The 20,928-nt window shown below is 40.7% G+C and overlaps 1 protein-coding gene across 1 annotated transcript in view; it reads right to left on the reverse strand.

Moving 5' to 3' along the window:
- The window catches only part of HADHA (hydroxyacyl-CoA dehydrogenase trifunctional multienzyme complex subunit alpha), a 53,315-nt gene that overhangs the window by 20,229 nt on the left and 12,158 nt on the right, over positions 1-20,928 (reverse strand). Inside the window, exons 5-10 of the mRNA XM_002757959.7 lie at positions 18,967-19,105; positions 17,011-17,130; positions 15,467-15,569; positions 4,454-4,576; positions 3,850-3,968; positions 2,039-2,095 (exon numbers count right to left, since the gene is read on the reverse strand). Coding sequence (XP_002758005.1) covers positions 2,039-2,095; positions 3,850-3,968; positions 4,454-4,576; positions 15,467-15,569; positions 17,011-17,130; positions 18,967-19,105 — 661 coding nt within the window. The remainder of the gene's footprint in view (positions 1-2,038; positions 2,096-3,849; positions 3,969-4,453; positions 4,577-15,466; positions 15,570-17,010; positions 17,131-18,966; positions 19,106-20,928) is intronic.

Consider the following 20,928-nt stretch of genomic DNA (forward strand, 5'->3'; position numbering starts at 1 on the left):
AATTCGGCTGATCTGGCTGGCTAGGCGGGTGTCCCCTTCCTCCCTCACCGCTCCATGTGCATCCCCTCCCGAAGCTGTGCACTCAGTCGAAGAGGACGACCATCCCCAATAGAGGAGGACCGGTCTTCGGTCAAGGGTATACAAGTAGCTGCACTCCCCTGCTAGAACCTCCAAACAAGCTCTCAAGGTCCTAATTTATGGAGAAAAATCTCAACTTGGTGGTTAAAGGCATAACATTTAGGGTTTGACAGATCCTGGCTCTGCCACTGCCCCCTTGTGAAGCTCTCTTTATCCTTAAAAATGGGAAAAACAATATCCCATGTTCTGGGTATTAAATGAGAACACTAGTAAAATGACCAGGGTCTCAAGGTTAGCTATTATTAATATCACTAGAATATACTGGTAAGATTACATGGTTACAAAGAGCATTTCAAAAGAATCCCTCTAATAAAGTTGCTTTCATGACCCAATAGAACATAAAACAATATTTCACACAATCAATGTAATGGTGATACAGCGTGTTTTATCTAATAAACCAGTGATTTTCAAACTGTGGGCAAAAGATTCTTCAATGGTCAGAAATTTAGTGTGTTGCAATAAGCATTATATATATATATATAAAGAGGAATACACAGAGAATACTAAGCAGAATGCACCTAGTGAGGACAGTTATTGATTCATGAATCTTATTCCTCAATTTTTCTGTATGTATGTATACGTGCACTTGGTTATGATATTTTTTAAAAATCAGAAATACCCAATAAAACATCTGGTACCAGAAGTGTTTTTCTGGTAACTGTCCTGAGCTTTCCAGATATTTTTGTCCTTTTACAGGTTGAGCATCCCTAATCCGAAAATCTAAAATCCAGAATTTTCCAAAATCCAAAACTTTTTGAGTGCCAATATGATGTCACCGGCCAAATATTACACATGTGATAAGCTGCAGTCAAAACTGTTTCATGTTCAAAATTATTAAAAATAGTATATGATGTTACTATCAGGCTATGTATATAAGGCATATATGAAATTAATTTCATGTTTAGACTGACCCCATTCCCAAGATCTCTCATCATATATATGCAAATATTCCAAAATCTGAAAAAGTCTGAAATCTGAAATATTTCTAGTCCCAAACATTTTAGATAAGAGATATTCAACTTTATAAAAGAGCAACCATTCTTCAATGATCATTTAAAACTTAAAAACAAACACAAATCACTTAAATCCGCAACATCACCAAATTGCTAGAAAAGTAGAAGGGTAAAGCTGGTCCATACATCCCTCCTGTCTTCGTCTTTTCATGGGTACAAGATACTTCCTTTCGTTTTCCAATTTACCAAAAAAATTGTTTCATCATCTCTAGGCCCTAGCATGTAAGAAAAATATTTTTCTATCTTTGTATTCATTTTGTCTCAATAAAACCTGCTTAAGTGCAGAACCAAAAACACCCAAGTGACTTGTTTTGAAAGGATTATAACTCTGTTCCTGTCCTTTGTAGTGACAACCTTATTACTGAGAGTAAGTTCAAATATCTACAGACCACCAGGGTTTTCTCTTTTCAATTTTTTTTTTTGGAGACAAGGTCTCACTCTCACTTTGTCACCCAGGTTGGAGTACAGTGGTACGATCTTACTTAGGTCACTGCAGCCTTGACCCCTGGACTCTTTAATTCTCCTGCCTCAGCACCACAGGAAGCTGGGACTACAGGTGCATCACCATGCCTGGCTAATTTTTGTATTTTTTGAAAAGATGGTGTTTTGTCATGTTGCCCATGCTGGTCTTGAACTCTTGAGCTCAAGTGATCTGCCCACCTCGGCCTTCCAGAGTATTGGGATTACAGGGGTAAACCACCATGCCTATTAGTGTATTCTTAGCATCCACTTGCTCACTGAGATTAATCACAAGAGATGATAAGCACTGGAAGAAAAACATTTTTACTAGGCTTTGGATATTTTTTCCTTTTCTAGCTTTATATAGAAGATTGGATCTTTATTTTTCTTTGAACTGATAATAAAACACTGAAAGGAAATAAGTTTACCTGAGATTCAGAGAGATAACCAGCATCACTCCCTTGCTCAATTCCAGTCTTTACCACCTAAAAAACATATAAAGCACTTGCTCAGAGTTGGAACAGATTGGCGAGATGTACAATAATGGTAAATAAAATTGCCCGTGTTGTTAGTCCTCAAAGAGTAAGTCAAAAGCCTAGATTAGAATGAGAAAGAGAGAAGGACTGAGGGTCTGGCTGCTTTTGACTGACTTAATTCTCCATCTCTGAGGCTACTGCTAAATCTAGCATAACATGGAAGAATAAGGAAAGACAAAGCTTCCTCTGGCTTCTCTCCTATCTTCAAATGTAGGCAGATCCTCAACTTCCACTTTCAGCTCTTTTCGCTCTCTACACTTTCTTCCTCAGATGCACGACCTAGTTTATCACATTAATCATGAAGTCTACAAAGTTTAATGGAACATCTTGGGTAAGTACTATCCTAAGTATGATGGCAAGTATCAAAGATGAAAAAATGACCCTGTACTTACTCAATGGCATAATTCATGGGAATGACAAATTTTTAAAAAATAAGCCAATTGACATCTCTAACTACTGGTTGCTTGGATTTCCCATAATAACTGAACTCAATATATCTGAACCTAACTCATGATCTCTCTTTGGCAAGTCTGTTGCTGCTTTCATATTTTTACTTTACTATTACAACTCAGGACCTTATTCAAAGTTCAAGCCTAAATAATTCAGTGCTCTATTTGTCTCTCCTTCAAATACGTTTTTACCCACTACCATGAAAACAGCTCTCTATAATCTTTATCAGACAAAGGTAAAATTTCTCACTTCATTAATACCAACCTTCTAAAATCTAGCTTCAGTGCGCCTTTCTTCAGACTAACAGCTCATTATCCCCTCAAACACTGATCTCACTAATGTTCCTTGAAGAGCTTGTTTTCCAGTTTCCATAACTTTGCTCTAAATGCCCACCCTCCCTGGCACTACTTTCCCTTCACCTATCCTCCACCCATCTTTCAGGGCTCAGGTCAGATCCCACAAGGTACTTACTGATCTCTTTGTCTCATGGTAATTGTTGCTTCCTTTCCCAGTTATCTGACATTAATCTTACGCTGCCTTATATCTCTTACAGGGCTATCTACCTTAACACATGTATGTGTCTAACTTCCCTACTGCAGACTGTGAGACGAAGGCAGGGGACATGTTTCATATTTTATGTACTTTGGTGCCTTCTGCTCTTTTTGTTGACCAACCCATTCACCAATTCTGAAGTCTTTGGTTATATACTCTTAATCTTGAACTTTCCAAACTGAAAAGTTCTAAGTTTTAGTCTACTATTAGATTTCTTCAATCCTGTGATCATTTTAATTTTCCTCATTGATCTTTTGCAAAACTTCTCTACATCATCCTATCTTTTTTATAATTACAGCAATGAAGAATTCCTGGAGGGATTCTAGGTACTGACAATGATGTTGACTAAGGAAAGAATAGAGCCATCAATTTTGTTTCAACTACCTTTTGGTAGTGCCCGACACTCTAATGGCCTTGTTATACTGATAGGACTTAGGTTCCTTTCCTGGTTTTCTCGTTTGTTACTGATAGATTTAAGTTCATCAACCAATTAGTATGTCCAGCACTAATTTTCCCCAAATATATCACTTTATATGAGTCCTTAGAGCTTGCTATGCCCTTCCCTTATTTTTGGTAAATACTTTAATAGCAGAATTAAGAAATGTAATACTGAACATACATGGTCCAGAATGGCAGTAAGTGGAGTGCTATATATAAAGGAAGGAAATATGAGAAAAGTGGGAATATTGGGTAAGACTCACATCAATTATTTTCAGAGGTGCAGGATAAAGGCCTTTAGTCTGCTTTCGTACTTTTTCTTCCACTTTTTTGTAAACTTGTTGCCTGACAAATGGAATAGTCATGGCGTACGCTGTCAATTCTGTAAAGTAAAATGCTTTTAGATACTTACTATAAAAAGCCTAGATTCCTTTGTTATTCTCCAAACTATATAAAAACAAAGTAATTCTAGCTAACTGCAATAACTGCTCTTTATTCTGATATACACGACATAAATTTCAACCTGAGCACTTCCTTAAACATGCTTAGTGATTAATGTTAAAGCTGAGCCTTGGGTACATGAGCATTTTTTACACTATTATCCTATCTTTTTGTGTTGATACTTAACATTTTCTAAAATGAAAAGTTTTCTATGACTCAAGGGTCATCATAAGGAAAAAAAAAAAGATTTAAAAAATTTGCTTTAACTGGCTAGTGTAAAGTTGAGGAGTTGTTACATCTCCTAAGGCTGATTTTATGCTTTGAGTAAATAATGCATTTACCGCTTCCTCATTTTGAATCTACAGCAAATAAAATTAATTTCCCAGGAAAGAAGCTTTGTCTTTGTTCTTTAACAATGACACTCACTTTCCACCAATCCCTTGTCTCTCTTTGGAGAGATCTTCTTATCAGCTAGTCCTTTGGCAAAAGTAATTGCAACTTCTTCTAGGTATTCGATTGTCCGTTCCTCTGGAGGTTTTAGTCCTGGTCCTATAAAAATGAATACAACACTGGAATGCAAATCAGGCTTAGACCAGTCCCAGGTAGTGAAAAACCCAGGCCTGCCAAAGTCAAAAACTTTCCATTTTAGACTGGACACTGGTAGATGGCAGAGTCATAAACCATAAACTCAAAGAAGGGAAATCACAGAGTAGAGGAGCAACAATATGCTCTAGGTAGAAAACAGTCTTAAACTATTTCATTTGGCTTCCACTTCCAAGTAAAATGTAGTATGTCATACACACAAAAAGAATGTATTATGCAACTGCAACCTGCATTCTTGCTGCAAAACTGGAGAGAAAAAAGAACGAATCATACAATCATTTGTAAAGACAATGGGGAGCTGCAGAAGTAACAAGGACAATACGAACTAAAATTCTAGAGAGCAAGAGCCTGTCTTAGCTGAACTGATGTGATTGCTGATCCTTTTCAGGGATATGTAATACTTTTAGGCATGGACTGAAGACTAGACTTGACTTAAGCAGAAGAAAAGTGAAACCATCAGAGTTTTTGGTGGTCATGTACAGCAGATCAGAAGCTAGAAGAAACCAAGTGCAAAGCCAATTTTCCCCATGGAACATTTGTGAGGTTCTAAGATGGTACACAAGGAGGAAGGGGCTAGCTCAGAGAGGTCGAGTGAAATCTCTCATAGTTTCGTGATGTTTAATAAACAAGGTACTTCTATGGAACCAATATGCAACTGATTTTCCACTCAAGGCCTCTGCCAGATTTTGAACCTGCTTGGGGCAAGAGGTTACAGAGCTAGGCTCAAAAAAATCTGAAGAACAGGTATAGTGGCTCATGCCTACAATCCCAGCACTTTGGAAGACTGACACAGGAGGACTGCTTGAGATCAGGAGTTCGAGACCAGTCTGGGAAACACGGTGAGATCCGACCTCTATTTAAAAATTATCCAGAGAACAGAATTTACAGTGCTGTGAAAACAGACATCACAGACACCTACCAGGCTCTCAATCAGGTCTGTAAGAGCCACATTGGAGGAGATGGCTGGGGTCAAAATGGCAATCTTGTACAGTACTGTGATAGTTAGGAAACAAAATCCCAATCAAGGGAACCCACAGCAAACGTACAACCAATCTTTCCCTTAAGACATTTGTCCTATTTTTTTTTTTGTTTTTTGTTTTTTGAGACGGAGTTTCGCTCCTGTTACCCAGGCTGGAGTGCAATGGCGTGATCTCGGCTCACCGCAATCTCCACCTCCTGGGTTCAGGCAGTTCTCCTGCCTCAGCCTCCTGAGTAGCTGGGATGACAGGCATGCGCCACCATGCCCAGCTAATTTTTTGTATTTTTAGTAGAGACGGGGTTTCACCATGTTGACCAGGATGGTCTCGATCTCTTGACCTCGCGATCCACCCGCCTCGGCCTCCCTAAGTGCTGGGATTACAGGTGTGAGCCACCGCACCTGGCCTGTTTTTTGTTTTTTTGAGACAGAGTCTTGCTCTGTCACCGAGGCTGGAGTGCAGTGGTGCAGTCCTGGCTCACTACAACCTCTGACTCCCAGGTTCAAGCAATTTTCCTGCATCAGCCTCCTGAGTAATCCCGGAGTGGCAGGGGCCAAGTAGCAGTACCATGCCAAATCAAGGTGAGCATGGTTACTGTAATAAATAATGGAGCCAAAGTAGTAATCAGAATAGTCTGACTTAATTAATAGAGACCTAAGGTGTTGGGCGTCCCTAGATCATGGTGTCCCTAGAAAAGAAATAGATGGGTAGCCTACTACACTCTTACTTGATTTGTATAAGCGAATAATTCTAGATTTGGTAAACAGAACCATAACTTGAATCACCCAAAGAGAGTCATGGCCCCTTAATCAGTTCCCAGAAATGAGCTAGTTTACAGACCCAGAATCTCCTTAATGAAAGGGAAGCTGTGTCTTTTTGAGGAGACTTTCCCATTTATCTTTCTCCTACCCTTCCCCAAAGGGACCTATGGCTATTTACCTTGGGGAAGGGGAAACAATGATTTTTTGAGGATTACTAGACACTGGCTTCTGAACTAACACTAATTCCGTGGGACCCAAATATTGCTGTGGTCTAGTAGTCAGAGTAGGGGCTTATGAAGTCAAGTGATCAATGGAGTTTTAGCTCAGGTCTGTCTCACAGGAGGCCTCGTGGGCCCCTGAGCCCATCCTGTGGTTATTTCACCAGCTTCAGAATGCACAATTGGAACAGACATACTTAGTAATTAGCAATATCACCGTATTAGTTCTCTGACTTGTACAGTAAGGGCTATTACGGTGGGAAAGTCCAAGTGAAAGCCGCTAAAATTGCCTCTACCTAGAAAACAGTAAACCAAAAGCAACACCACAATCCTGGAGGGACTGCAGAGATTAGTATCACCATCAAGCACTTGAAAGGGGTAGGACTGGTGATTCCCACTTCATTCCCATTCAGCTTGCCTACTCTGGACAGTGTAGAAAACAGAAAGATCTTATAGAATGACAGTGGATTATTGTAAACTTAATCAGATGGCAACTGCAATTCTAACTGATGTTCTAGATGTTATTTTATTGAACAAATTAACATACATCCTTGGACCTAGTATGCAGTGACTGATCTGACGGAAGCTTTTTTGTTCTTGGCATTTGTTTGTAAAGATCGCCAGAAGCAGTTTGCTTTCAGCAATATACCTTCAATGTCTTACCTATGGGTGGCTATATTGTTTTCAACCATATAACATAATTTAGTCCACAAAGAGCCTGATCACCTTGTTCTTCCACAAGACATCATGCTGGTTCTCTACACTGTGATATTATGCTGAATGGATCTGGTGAGCAGGAAGTATTAATTACTCTAGACCTACTGGTAAGACGTGTGTAACAGAAGGTGGGAAATAAAGCCCTCCAAATTCAGGGCCTCCCATATTAGTGAAATTTCTAGGGATCCAGTGGTCGGGGGCATACAAAGACATCCCTTCTAAAGTAAGGGGTTAGTGCTACACCTGACACCTCATACCACAAGAAAACAGACATAATACTTGGTGGGCTGCTTCAGATTTTGGAGACAATATATTGCTCATTTGGGTGTGCTACTCCAGCCCATTTACTGAGTAATTTAAAAAGCTGCTAGTTTAAGTGGGACCCAGAACAAGAGAAGTTGTTCTGCCATCTGGGCCATGTGATTCAAACTCGATGGCGCCTGAAGTGTCGGCAGCAGACAGAGATGCTGTCTGGAGTCTTCAATGGATCTCTATAGGTCAATCACAATATATACTGTTAGGATTTTAGAAAAAGCCCTGCCATCCTCTGTGAATAACTATTCTCCTTTTGGGAAACAGTGTTTGGCTTGTTAGAATTCATAGAGATTCAAAGCTTAACCATGGGACATCAAGTTACCAGGTGATCTGAGCTGCTGATCATGTAATGGATGTTGTCTGACCCACTAAACCAGAAAGTGGGGTGTACACGGTAGCACTCCATTATCAAATGGAAGTGGTATATGTAAGACTGGGCTTGAACAGACCCTAAAGACACAAGCTGCATGACGAAGTAGTCAAAATACCCCATGGCCCCACCCTGTTCTTCTTTTTCTCTCCCAGCCTGTACCTATGGCCTAATGGGGACCTCTCTACAGCCAGTTGATTGGTAAAGGAAAACTCGGGCTTGGTTTGTAGATACTTTGGTGTGACATGCAGGTATTATCTGGAAGTGGACAGCTGTAACACTACAATCCCTTCAGGACACCCTTTAAAGACAGTGGTGAAGGGATATCCTCCCAGTGGGCAGTATTTCTAGCAGTGCACCTGGTTGTTCATTTTGCCTAGAAAGAAAAATGGCCTGAGCTAAGGGTCTACTCTGATTGTGACCAACGGTCTGGACGGTTAGGAACTTAGTGGGGACGCAGATGAAAAACTGCTGGCAAGGTGTTATGGGCTGAATCGTGCCTCCCAACCCCATTCATATGTTGAAGTCCCAACCTCCAGTATCTCAGAATGTGACTGTAACTGGGGATATGGCCTTTAAGGAAGAAATTACTTTAAAATGAGGCCATTAGGGTGTGCCCTAATCCAATCTAACTGGTGTCTTCATAAAAAATTTTGACACACAAGAGATGACAGGGATATGCAGACACAGTAAGCCAAAGATAGATGCCTCGGAAGAAACCAAACCTGCTAACACCTCATCTTAGACTTCTAGTTTCCAGAAATGTGAGAACCTGTTAAGTTTCTGTTATTGAAGCCATTCAGTCTAGTATTTGTTATGGCAGCCCTAATGAACTAATACACAAGGACACCTGGGGAATAGGTAAGTGGATAGATCTCTCTGAATAGGCAAATGATGTGAAAACACTTGTGTCCCATGTAAATGCCCATCAGAGTGACCTTAGCCAAGGATTTCAATGATCAAGTGGATGGAACGACTCATTCTGTGGGTACCAGTCAGCATCTTTCCCTAGTCACTCTTGTCACTGCTTCATGAACAGTGGCCATGATGGTGGGTGTGGAGGTTATGCAGGGGCTTAGGCAATACAGACTTGCACTTACCAAGGCCCATCTGGCTACAGCCAGTGTTGAGTGCCCTATCAGCCAGTAGCAGAAACCTACACTGAATCCCTCATACGGAGACTCTCTAGGGTGATCAGGGAGCCACCCTGTGGCGGGTTGATTACTTTGCACTGCTTCTCTCATGGAAAGGGCTATGATGGAAAGGTTTTTACTGAAACATTAACTGTGAATATCAATTTGCTTTCCTGGCATGCAACGCTTCTGCCAAAACCACCATTTGTGGACTTAGTGCCTTATCCACCATCGTGGTATCCCACAGAGCACTGCTTCTTATTAAGGAACTCACTTCTCAGTAAGTGAAGTGCAGCAATGGGCCACGTTCACGTAACACTGATCTTACTGAATCACTGGGGAGCAGTTGGCTCAATGGAATGGTGAGATAGACTACTGAAGACTCCATCACAGTGGCAGTATTTTGCAGAGTCACGTCCTCTAGGATGCTGCAAATGTTTTAAGTCAGCTTCCAATATAGGGTGCTATTTTTCCCCCAGGATTCATGGGTCCAAAAATCAAGGACGGAAAACAGAAATGGCCCTGTTCACTATTACCCCTAGTGATCTAATCTACCGGCAAAATTTCTGCTTCTTTTCTCTGCAACTTTAGGCTCTGTCTATCTAGAGCACTTAGTTCCAAAGAGGGGAATGCTTCCACCAGGAGACAAAACAGTGACTCTACTGAACTGGAAGCTAACACTGCCATCTGGCCACTTTGGGCTCATCATGCCTCAGAATCAACAGGCAGTAGAGGGCAGGTACTGTACTGGCTGGGTGATTAATCCTGATTACCAAGGGGAAATGAGGTTGCTTCTATATAATAGATGTAAGGAAGAGTATGTCTCAAATGTGGCAGATCTCTTAGGGTGTCCCTTAGTACTGACATGATCTGTAATTAGTCAGTATAAAAATCACAACCCAATTTGTACAGGACTGCTAGTGGCCTAGAAGACATTTTAGGAATGAAGGTCACCCCACCAGGCAAAGAACTATGACCAACTGAGGTATTTCCTGAGGGCAAAGGGAATATGGAAAGGGAGTAGAAATATTACCCGTTCCACACCAGACCTGGTGCATAGCCAGTGCACTGTGGTCTCTGAGGGAGCTGCAGTCAAGGACTTGGGTCTCTGGGGCTGGCTAAGCTCTTACACAAATTTGCACTCCCAGCCTAGATCCCTTCTATTCTTAGGTCTTTTATATGGGGCCTTTGGCTTAGGCCTTCTTCAGGTGCCTCTGCTGAGATCTTTTTGAGGGAGGAAGGAGAATTTTTTTTTTTTTTTGACACGTAGTCTCACTCTGTTGCCGAGGCTGGAGTGCAGTGGCACAATCTCAAATCATTGCAACCTCTGCCTCCTGGGTTCAAGTGATTCTCCTGCCTCAGCCTCCTGAGTAGCTGGGATTGCAGACATATGCCAACACACCTGGCTAACTTTTGTTTTTTGTTTCTGAGATGGAGCCTTGCTCTGCCACCCAGGCTGGAGTGCAGTGGAGCGATCTCGGCTCACTGCAACCTCTGCCTTGCAGGTTCTAGCAATTCTCCTGCCTCAGCCTCCTGAGTGGCTGGGACTACAGGCGCACGCTGCTATACCCCACTAATTTTTTTTTTTTGTATTTTAGTAGAGACAGGGTTTCACTGTGCTGCCTAGGTTGGTCTCAAACTCCTGAGCTCAGGCAATCCACCTGCCTTGGCCTCCCGAAGTGCTAGGATTACAGGTGTGAGCCACCATACCCGGCCGGAAGGGGAAATCTTTTTTTTTCTTTTTTCCTTTTTTATTTCAGAAATTCCTGTTCACAGAAGGGGAAATCTTAAAGGCACTTCTCCCAGTGTCTTCCACTCTCCTCACCCAGAGTCCATAAAGCCGCAAGCACCTTTTTCTCAGGGCTTTTGCCACAGTGAGATGTCCCCAACTTGTGTGCTAATCTACCAGACCCTCAACCAGCATACCATTCCATGGGGAAAATGGTATAGAGAGGAGATGACACTTTCTTTGGTTTTAGCCTTTTGTGTAAACTATCACAGTAAGTGAATAAAGGCTCCACACTGTTACTGTCCTTTTGGGTTGTTGCTTTGATCATTTACTCTGACATTTGACAGCTCAGTCTCTTTCCAGATCAGCTGATTACTGATCTGGAAATATTATAAATATTCATTTCTGAACACAGAAATGAATATTATACTCTTTATGAGAATTTCTTCCTTATTTTGTTATGAATTCATACAATTAACCAAATATTTGTGTTTTCTTCTCTATCTCCTTATCATCTAATATAAGATGTATCCATAATAGTTAACTTTATATCATAGCATTTATGTTACAGAATATGAGAGAAGAATGAATTTCACCCAAGGATTCTGCATCCTTGTCTAGGGAAGGGATCAGTGTATTTTCGGTTGTATAAAGGAGAGTTGCATTATGTCAGGATGAAGTATGACTCTTGTCATTGCCTTTATTTGGAGACTAAGTATGGCTTTAGCAGATGTGTATGGGTATCAAATAGACAAGGGGTAGAGTATGATAGTCTTCAGATATGTCAACTTGGCTAGGCTACAGCCCAGTTTATTCAATAAACATTAACCTAGATGTTACTATAAGGTATTTTGTAAGTGATTAAAGTCCACAGCAGCTAATAAATGATCAATATAAGGAATGAATGAGGAGATATCATTATAGAATATAAAAATATTAAAGTGACGGGAAGTATTATGAACAGCTTTATTGCAATAAATTTGGAAAATTAATAGATGAAATGAACAAATTATTTGAAAGATACAAATTACCATAGCTCACTCTAGAAATGGAGAACCTGGGCCAGGTGCAGTGGCTCACGCCTATAATCCCAGCACTCTGGGAGGCCGAGGCGGATGGATCACGAGGTCAAGAGATCAAGACCATCCTGGTCAACATGGTGAAACCCCGTCTCTACTAAAAATGCAAAAATTAGCTGGGCCTGGTGGCATGCGCCTATAGTCCTAGCTACTCGGGAGGCTGAGGCAGGAGAATTGCTTGAACCCAGGAGGCGGAGGTTGTGGTGAGCTGAGATCATGCCATTGCACTCTAGCCTGGGTAACAAGAGTGAAACTCCGTCTCAAAAAAAAAAAAAAACAAAACCTACAATGAAATGGTACTACATTCCAGCTGGGCACAGTGGCTCACGCCTGTAATCTCAGAACTTTCGGAGGCTGAGGCAAGCATATCACTTGAGGTCAGGAATTTGAGATCAGCACTGACAAAATGGCAAAATCCCATTTCTACTAAAAATACAAAAATTAGCTGGGAATGGTGGTGGGAGCCTGTAGTCCCAGCTACTTAGGAGGCTGAGGCAGGAGAATCATTTCAACCTGGGAGGCACAGGTTGCAGTGAGCCAAAATTGCACCACTGCACTCCAGCCTGGGCAACAGAGTGAGACTCTGTCTCAATCAAACAAAGAATTATTACTACATTCCTATTAGAATGTCTAAAATTAAAAAGACTGACTATGGAAAATAGTTGGTAACTACAACTCTCATCACTGCTGGTAGGAATGCAAAATAGTAATAACCACTTTGGGATAACAGTCTGACAAAAAAGCAAACACATATCTAACATGCTAGTGGCACGTGCCTTGTAATCCCAGCTTCTTGAGAGGCTGAGGCAGGAGGATTGCTAGAGCCCGAAAGTTTGAGGCCAGCCTGGGTGACATAGCAAGACTCAAAGACTCCTCTCTAAATTTTTTTTTTTTCCGAGAGACAAAGTCTCACTCTGTCACCCAGGCTGGAGTGCAGTGACCTGATCGTAACTCAGTGTAACTTTAAACTCCTGGGATCAAGCAATCATCCTGCCTTAGCCTTCCTAGTAGCTACGACTAGGTGGCATGTGCCACCACACCCAACTAGTTAAAACTTTATTTTGTAGAGACAGAGTCTTGTTATGTTACTCAGGCTAATTTTTTTTTTCAAAAGCTAAAATATATCTGTTATATGGACTAGCCAATCCACTCTTCAGTATTTACCCAACAGAAATGAAACATGTCCACATAAAGATATTTTTTTTCGAGAGAGAGAGTCTCGCCCTGTCACTCAGGCTGGAGTGCAGTGGCACGATCTCGGCTCACTGCAACCTCTGCCTCCTGGGTTCGAGCAATTCTCTTGCCTTAGCCTCCCAAATATCTGGGAGCAGAGGCGCACACTACCACACGCAGCTAACTTTTGTATTCTTAGTAGAGACAAGGGTTTCACCATGTTTGTCAGGCTGGTTTTGAACTCCTGACCTCAGGTGATCAGTGCGATTCAGCCTCCCAAAGTGCTGAGATTACAGGTGTGTGCCACCATACCCTGCCACATCCACATAAAGACTTGAAGATGAATGTTCATAGCAGCTTTATTCAGAATAGTCCCAAACTGGAAACAACTCGAATGCTCATCATTTGGTGAACAGATAAACTATGGCACATTTCTACAACGGAGTAACACTCAGCAATAAGAAAGAACAAACTGCTGATATATGCAACAATATGGATGCATCTCTAAAGCATTATGCTAAGTGAACGAAGACTAAAACAAGCTACATACATGTTTTTAAATTTTTTTTAAAAGATGGGGTCTTGCTCTGCTTCTCAGACTGGAGTCCAGTGGTGTGATCATAGCTCACAACAGCCTTGAACCAGTGGGCTAAAACGATATTCCTGCCTCAGCCTCATGACTAGCTGGGACTACAGGCATACACTATGACATCCAGCTAATTTAAAAAAAAATCTTTTTTAAGAGATGGGATCTTGCTCTGTTGTCTAGGCTGGTCTTGAATTCCTGGCCTCAAGCAAGCCTCCCACCTCAGCCCCCCAAAGTGCTAGGGTTACAAGTGTTAGCCACTGGGCATGGCTATTTTTTGATTGTCACAGTGTTTACACAGCTATATACATTTCCAAAACTCAAAGTATGCATAAAAATTGGTCAATTTCACCAGACACGGTGGTTCACACCTGTAACCTCAGTACTTTGGCTGCCTGAGGCAAGAGGATTGCTTGAGCCCAGGAGTTTAAGACTGGCTTGGACAAAAGAGTGAGATCTTGTCTCTGAAAAATAAAACATTAGTCAGCGTGGCAGTGTATGCCTGCGGTCTCAGCTACTTGGGGTGTGGAGGTGGGAGGATCATTTGAGCCCAAGAGGTTGAGGTTGCACTGAGCCATATTTACACCATTACACTCCAGTCTGGGCAACAGAGTGAGACCCCAACATGCACATACACACGGAAAATTAATACATTTACTATCAGGTAAATAGCATCTTAATAATCCTGATTTTCAAGAAATATATGAGGGTGATGAACATACAAGTCAGAATAATGGCTTCCTTGGATAAAGGGAGGCAAAGAAATTGATTGAGAGGAAGTAGCCCATCAGTAGATGTCAATTATTAATATTCTCAAGTTGGTTGTTTCATTTATTGTATTATTGAAACAGACACAAGAAACTGAAGGAAGGTTAAGCATGGATAATGATACAGGTAATTTAAGAACCAAAAATAATGACTTGGTTGATTTCTATACTCCTAACATTCTAATTATAAAGCAAAACAAAAATCATGGTGATGTTGAAAATGATTTAGTATTAGCTACTTTAGAAAACTTCCTTCCTCAGAATAATGACTCATTTCTCAAGAGTCTGAGCTTCAGTCTGTGCTTCCTGTGATATTCAAGAGGTTAACTCCTTTTTCTTTTGAGACAGAGTCTGTCTCTGTTGCTCACGCTGAAGTGCAATGGCATGATCTTGGCTCACTGCAACCTCAGCCCCACCAGGTTCAAGCAATCCTCCTGCCTCAGCCTCCAAGCAGCTGGGACTACAGGTTCGCACCACCATGCCTAGCTAATTTTTGTATTTTTAGTGAAGACAGGGTTTCACCATGCTGGCAAGGCTGGTCTCAAACTCCTGACCTCAAATGATCTTCCCGCTTCAGCTTCCCAAAGTGCTGGGATTACATGTGTGAGACACCGTGCCTGGCCTAAGAGGTTAACTTTTTTTTTTTTTTTCAAAGAGGCAGGGTCTCACTATGTTGCTGAGGCTGGAGTGCAGCGGCTATTCACAGGCACAATCCCACTACTGATCAGCACGGGAGTTTTAAGCTGCTCTATTTCCAACCTGGGCTGGTTCACCCCTCCTTAGGCAACCTGGTGGTCCCCCACTTCTGGGAGGTCACCATATTGATGCTGAACTTAGTGTGCACACCCGATTGGTATAGCGCACTACAGCCCAGAACTCCTGAACTCAAGGGGTTCTCCAGCCTCAGCCTCCCTAGTAGCTGGGACCATAGGCACAAGGTCCGGTGAGGTTAACTCTTTAAGAAAATAAGTAACTTTATAAGGCCTGACTCTGAGACATGCTAACACTTACCCAGGGGTTCCACCAATTGGTCAACCAGTCCCATTTTCTTTGCCCTGTCTGCACGAATGTTTCTACCAGTCAGCATCATGTCAAAAGCAGCAGGCACACCCACCTAACATGCAAGCAAGGATGAGAGTTTGGGGGGAAAATCAGAGTAATCAATCATCAAATGAACAAATATTAAAATGAGAAAAGTCAAACCATATGCTTATGCTATTTATCAATAGCATACATAAGTTATATTTAATATACTGATATACATTTGGGTAATTTGGGGGATTACCTCTAGCCGAAGCAAAAATGTCTTTATTTCTTCTTTTAATTCAATATATAGGATTCTTATACTGATATGGTAAAGAATCAATTTCATGTTTCCTAAAATTGTGCATTTCTGTTTTTTTTAATCTATCATTTATATAATATTTAAAATTCTGGCCAGGCGCAATGGCTCACACCTGTAATCCCAGCACTTTGGGAGGCTGAGGTGGGTGGATCACCTGAGGTCAGGAGGAGTTCAAGAGCAGCCTGGCCAACATGGTGAAACCCCATCTTTACTAAAAATACAAAAAATTAGCCAGGCATGGTGGCGCACACTTGTAGTCCCAGCTACACAGGAGGCTGAGGCACGAGAATCCCTTGAAGCCAGGAGACAGAGGTTGCAGTGAGCCGAGATCATGCCACTACACTCCAGCCTTGATAGTTTTGACAAAGTCTTTAAAAAAAAATTTTAAGCTTAACAAAAATAGAACTAAGCTAGGGCTGCCTTTATGGTATACTAGAAGAAAGGCTTCTAGCAACATTCAAATACCAGCTATAGTTTAAGAAAAAAAAAAAGAAGAAACTCAGCAAATATTTTTGATACACATATATGCATATTCATTCTTTCAGTAAATCCTTTTGACATTCCTATGCAGGAAAGCACACTATTATTATTGGAAAATTACCACCATACACCTTGTTTTCTTTTGTACTCAATTGAGATGAACTCCTTGCAAAGAGTACTTCTGTTGAGCCTTGTTTTCACGAGGAATCTATAGTGCCAGAAACTATGAGTTCAGTGGGCCCTTGAATTGACATTAAGATTGCTCTGGAGCATCCAGGTCTGACTGTTCTTCCCTTCTCCTTGGAATTCAAAGCCTGCTGAGCCTCTTTTGGTTCCATAAAACACAGCAATGAGAACATCCAAATCAAATAATGACAGAAAAGGGTCTGCCTCTTAAATTTATTATGAAATATTAATATAACTCATGGTTTTGAAAAACTGTTAAGACAGTACTATGTGGAAAGGGAATCAATTAAACTGTAAGCTCCAGAAAAGCAAGACATGTATCTTAGTTATCTTTATCCTTCCTCAAGGACTAACAAAGGACCTTGATCAATAATTCTGTGGAATTGAAAAAATGAATACCAGGAATAAAAGTCTGTCATTGATCCTATATATTCATATTTTATTTGGTTTTTAAATTCTACAATGAATGCCCATATTATGCATTTTATACAGAAAACAGATCTAAAGAGGGCATATAGGTTCACAAAGGGGATGTTAGACTCACCATTTTGGGCAGCCTTTGCGTGCCCCCTGCTCCTGGTAAGATCCCCAACAAGACTTCAGGGGTACCTAATACTGTTTTTCTGTCTTTTATTGCTATTCTGTATTGGCATGAAACAGCAAGCTTTGAACAAATGAAAGAAAATCAGAATGTTAGAAAATATAACTTAGTACCAACTTGAGATCTATTAGGGTCTAAAGATTACTTATAAAGCAGGAATATGCCCACAGAAAAAACTGAAATTCCTTAGGCTGGCATTTAATAATTTCTAGAATTTACCTTTTTAGTCTTTTTTTCATACTTTCCCTCAAATTTACCAACCTCTTTTTGGGCTGTAGATCTCCTTAAAAATCTACTGAAAGCTACAGAAGCTCTCAAGAGAAAAATGCACATATAATTTTATATGGACCCCAGGTTAAAAAGCCCTGTACTCTCCAATCAAGCATATCTACTTATAGTGTCCTAGTTGGCTTTGCTGTTGCCTTTGCTCACACCATACCATATGCGGAATCCTTTTCCATCCATATTCTGGTTAATCAAATTCTGCTTATAGTTTAGGACCAGGCACAGGTTACTTAATTAATATAGTCATGTGTCACATAATGAGGGGGATGTGTTCTGAGAAATGCATCATTAGGCAATTTTGTTGTTGTGTGAACATCGTAGAGTGTACTTACACAAACCCAGCTGGCATAGCCTGCTACACATCTACACTATATGGCATAGCCTGTTGCTCCTAGGCCAGCAGTTCCCAACCTTTTTGACACCAGGGACTGGTTTCGTGGAAGGCAATTTTTCCAAGAACTAACTAGGGTGGGGTGGGAGGAGGGGGTGGTTTCAGAATGAAACTGTTCCTCTTCAAATCAACAGGCATTAGAGGCAGATGGAGTACGCAACCCGGATCCCTTGCATGTGCAGTTCACAACAGGGTTCATGCTCTTAGAGAATCTAATGCCACTGTTGATATGACAGGAGGCGGAACTCAGGCAGTAATGTTCACTCGCCCACAGCTCACCTGCTGTGAGGCCCAGTTCCTAACAGGCTCTGGTCTGGGGATTGGGGACCCCTGTCCTAAGGGGCTACAAACTTGGACAGCATGTGACTGTACTGAATACTGAAGGCAACTGTGACACAGTGATAAACATTAATGTATCTAAATACAGAAAAGGTATAATAAAAATGCAGTGTTACAGTCTTATAGGACCACTGCTGGATATGCAATTGGTCACTGAAACATTATATGGCAAGTGACTGTATATGTGAAAGTCCCTGGCACAGAGTCCAGCATGTGAAAAGCATGCTCAATAAATGTTTTCTTTTCCCTTCCTTTTTTCCTATATGTTCTAATCTGGTAAGCATCTCTTCTCTCAAATCTTCTATTATTTACCATCTTTACTACTCACAAAGCACTTACATTATACTTTGCATGTCTCAACCAGACTTAAGTAGCTTAAGAGCATAGATCACACTTCTGAATCTTTGCCCTGCAAACTTGAACCAGATTTTTTAAACTGAAAAGGACATTAGAGATGCAGTTCCAATGAAAACATCACACCTTCATTTACCTGCTCTGTGTCACTTGCTCTGTGTCATGTGGCTGAAGGATTAAAATCTATCTAGACGTTTGATAACTAAAAACAAAGCTGGCTGGGTGCAGTGGCTCACGTCTGTAATCCCAGCACTTTGGAAGATCAAAGCGAGAGGATCACCTGAGGATAGGAGTTTGAGACCAGCCTGGCCAACATGGTGAAACCCCATCTCTACCAAAGATACAAAAATTAGCTGGGCATGGTGATGTGCACCTGTAATCCCAGCTACTGGAGTGGCTGAGGCAGGAAAACCAAAGCTGATTGTCCTCCAGGAACTTTTTTTCAGGCAAAGCAGTAGCCTAAGGATTTACAGCTGATGAATGCCACCAATGAGTTGGACAGTGTCTCCATGACTTTGGAGTATCTATACCTCAAGTCCTCCTCCCAGGCAGGATCCACTGATGGCAGCCACAACAGGCTTTGTGGACTTTTCAAGTTTCTCAAGTGTTCTCTGTGCTTCTTGTGAGATCTGTGTTACTTCTTGAGGGGTCTTGCAAGCAGCTAACATGCTGCATTATCCACAAAAGTAGAGAACAGAGAAAGAGATAAAACTATAACCTATTTGGTTCAATACTTACTATATACTTATCCTATCATACATCAATATTTGGTAATTAATCTTCAAATACTCAGAAGGTTAAGAATGATTTTGCTTCAAATAGCACAATATCAGCAACATCATCTCTCTATAAAGAGTGTTAAATTTCTGGATCCAGAAAACATAAATGTGTTGCATAATTTATTTTTACTTCTGTAACAAATCATTAAATCACAAAGCTCAGTACATAAGAATATCATCTTTGGTAAATAATTTCACGATCAGATTAAACATTTCTCTATCAGGCAGTTAGGTTAAACAGCAATAAAAATGACAGCAAAAGAAATGCTCCCAAGTGGTTTAGAGAAATCTAAAACCTTTTAATAAATCCCCCTAATGATTAAAAATGATCAGGCAGGCTGGGCATGAAGGCTCACACCTGTAATTCCAGCACTTTGGGAGGCTGAGGGAGGTGGATCACTTGAGGTCAGGGTTTTGAGACCAGCCTGGTCAACACAGTGAAACCTTGTCTCTACTGAAAAAACAAAAATTAGCCAGGCATGTTGGTGCACACCTGTAGTCCCAGCTACTCGGGAGGCTTAGGCAGGAGAATCACTGGAACCCGGGAGGTAGAGGTTGCAATGAGCCAAGATCGCACCACTGCACTCCAGCCTGGCTGGCAGAGCAAGACTCTGTTTCAAAAATAAATAAGTAAATAAAAATGATCAGATGCAATGATGTTGTACTCAATGCCCTTTAATTTCAGTTTGTTTCATTTGCTACTTTGTGAACACATTTAGATATGGATTTTGTACTTCTGACCAAGGATAACTAGTATTTTCTGTCATTTTATACACTGAGAGTTGCTCAGCTGGCCTCATAGAAGCTACACGTATTTTCCTCTGGATATAGGTAGCTACTGCCAGGTACATCGGTGTCTCATTAGACTTTATAAATGTTCTGTTTAATGTTTATTTTTTAGAAGATGCAAAATTATCTTATCAAGTGCTTTTTCTTCTTGCTGAATTATTTGTGCCTAACAAGACACTGACTACTATACATAAATAATTACACTTCGAGTACAAATTACTAAATCTACAATGCTGGCTATCACTGTCTAAAATACGAAGAATATAAAAATACCCATATTTTAACAGAATTGGCAACTTACCATTTTAACCTATTAAATTAACACTAAAATAGCTTTTCCCCTTCTTATACATGTGTAAGCAATTGTAAATTAAGTTAATATAAGCATGCATGCCACCATTTAGAATAGGGAAAAAAAATACTATCTGCATCTGTAAAGTTTCCTTCAACAATCTCAAGTCCTACCGCCCACTTCATTTCCCCGAAGCGGCCATCTTCATGTTTGTAGTATCTCCTTCCAGACCAACTATGCTTGTGTCCATTAACAGTATCAAGAATTACTCCAGGTTTGGTTTTCAAACATTTATAGAAACATTCTGCACTTGCTTTTATTTTACCTTAACCTTGTTTTTGAGTTCTAACATCATATTGTGGATCTAGTTAATTCCTTTTACCTGTTGTGTAGTATTCTATTGTGTGAATAGTTCACATTTTACTTACCCATTTTCCTATCGACTGACATTTGGTTTTAAATTCTTCATTATTTTAAACTATACAAAACCAAACATCCTTGTACACTGGTTCTTATAAACAAGGGGTGAGATTTCTCTAGATCATATGATGTGTGTGTGTGTATGTATATGTGTGTGTGCATATATATATATGTATTTTTTTTATTAGACAGAGTCACGCTCTGTCACCCTG

Source organism: Callithrix jacchus, chromosome 14 (assembly GCF_049354715.1).
Source record: "Callithrix jacchus isolate 240 chromosome 14, calJac240_pri, whole genome shotgun sequence".
NCBI lineage: Eukaryota > Metazoa > Chordata > Mammalia > Primates > Cebidae > Callithrix > Callithrix jacchus.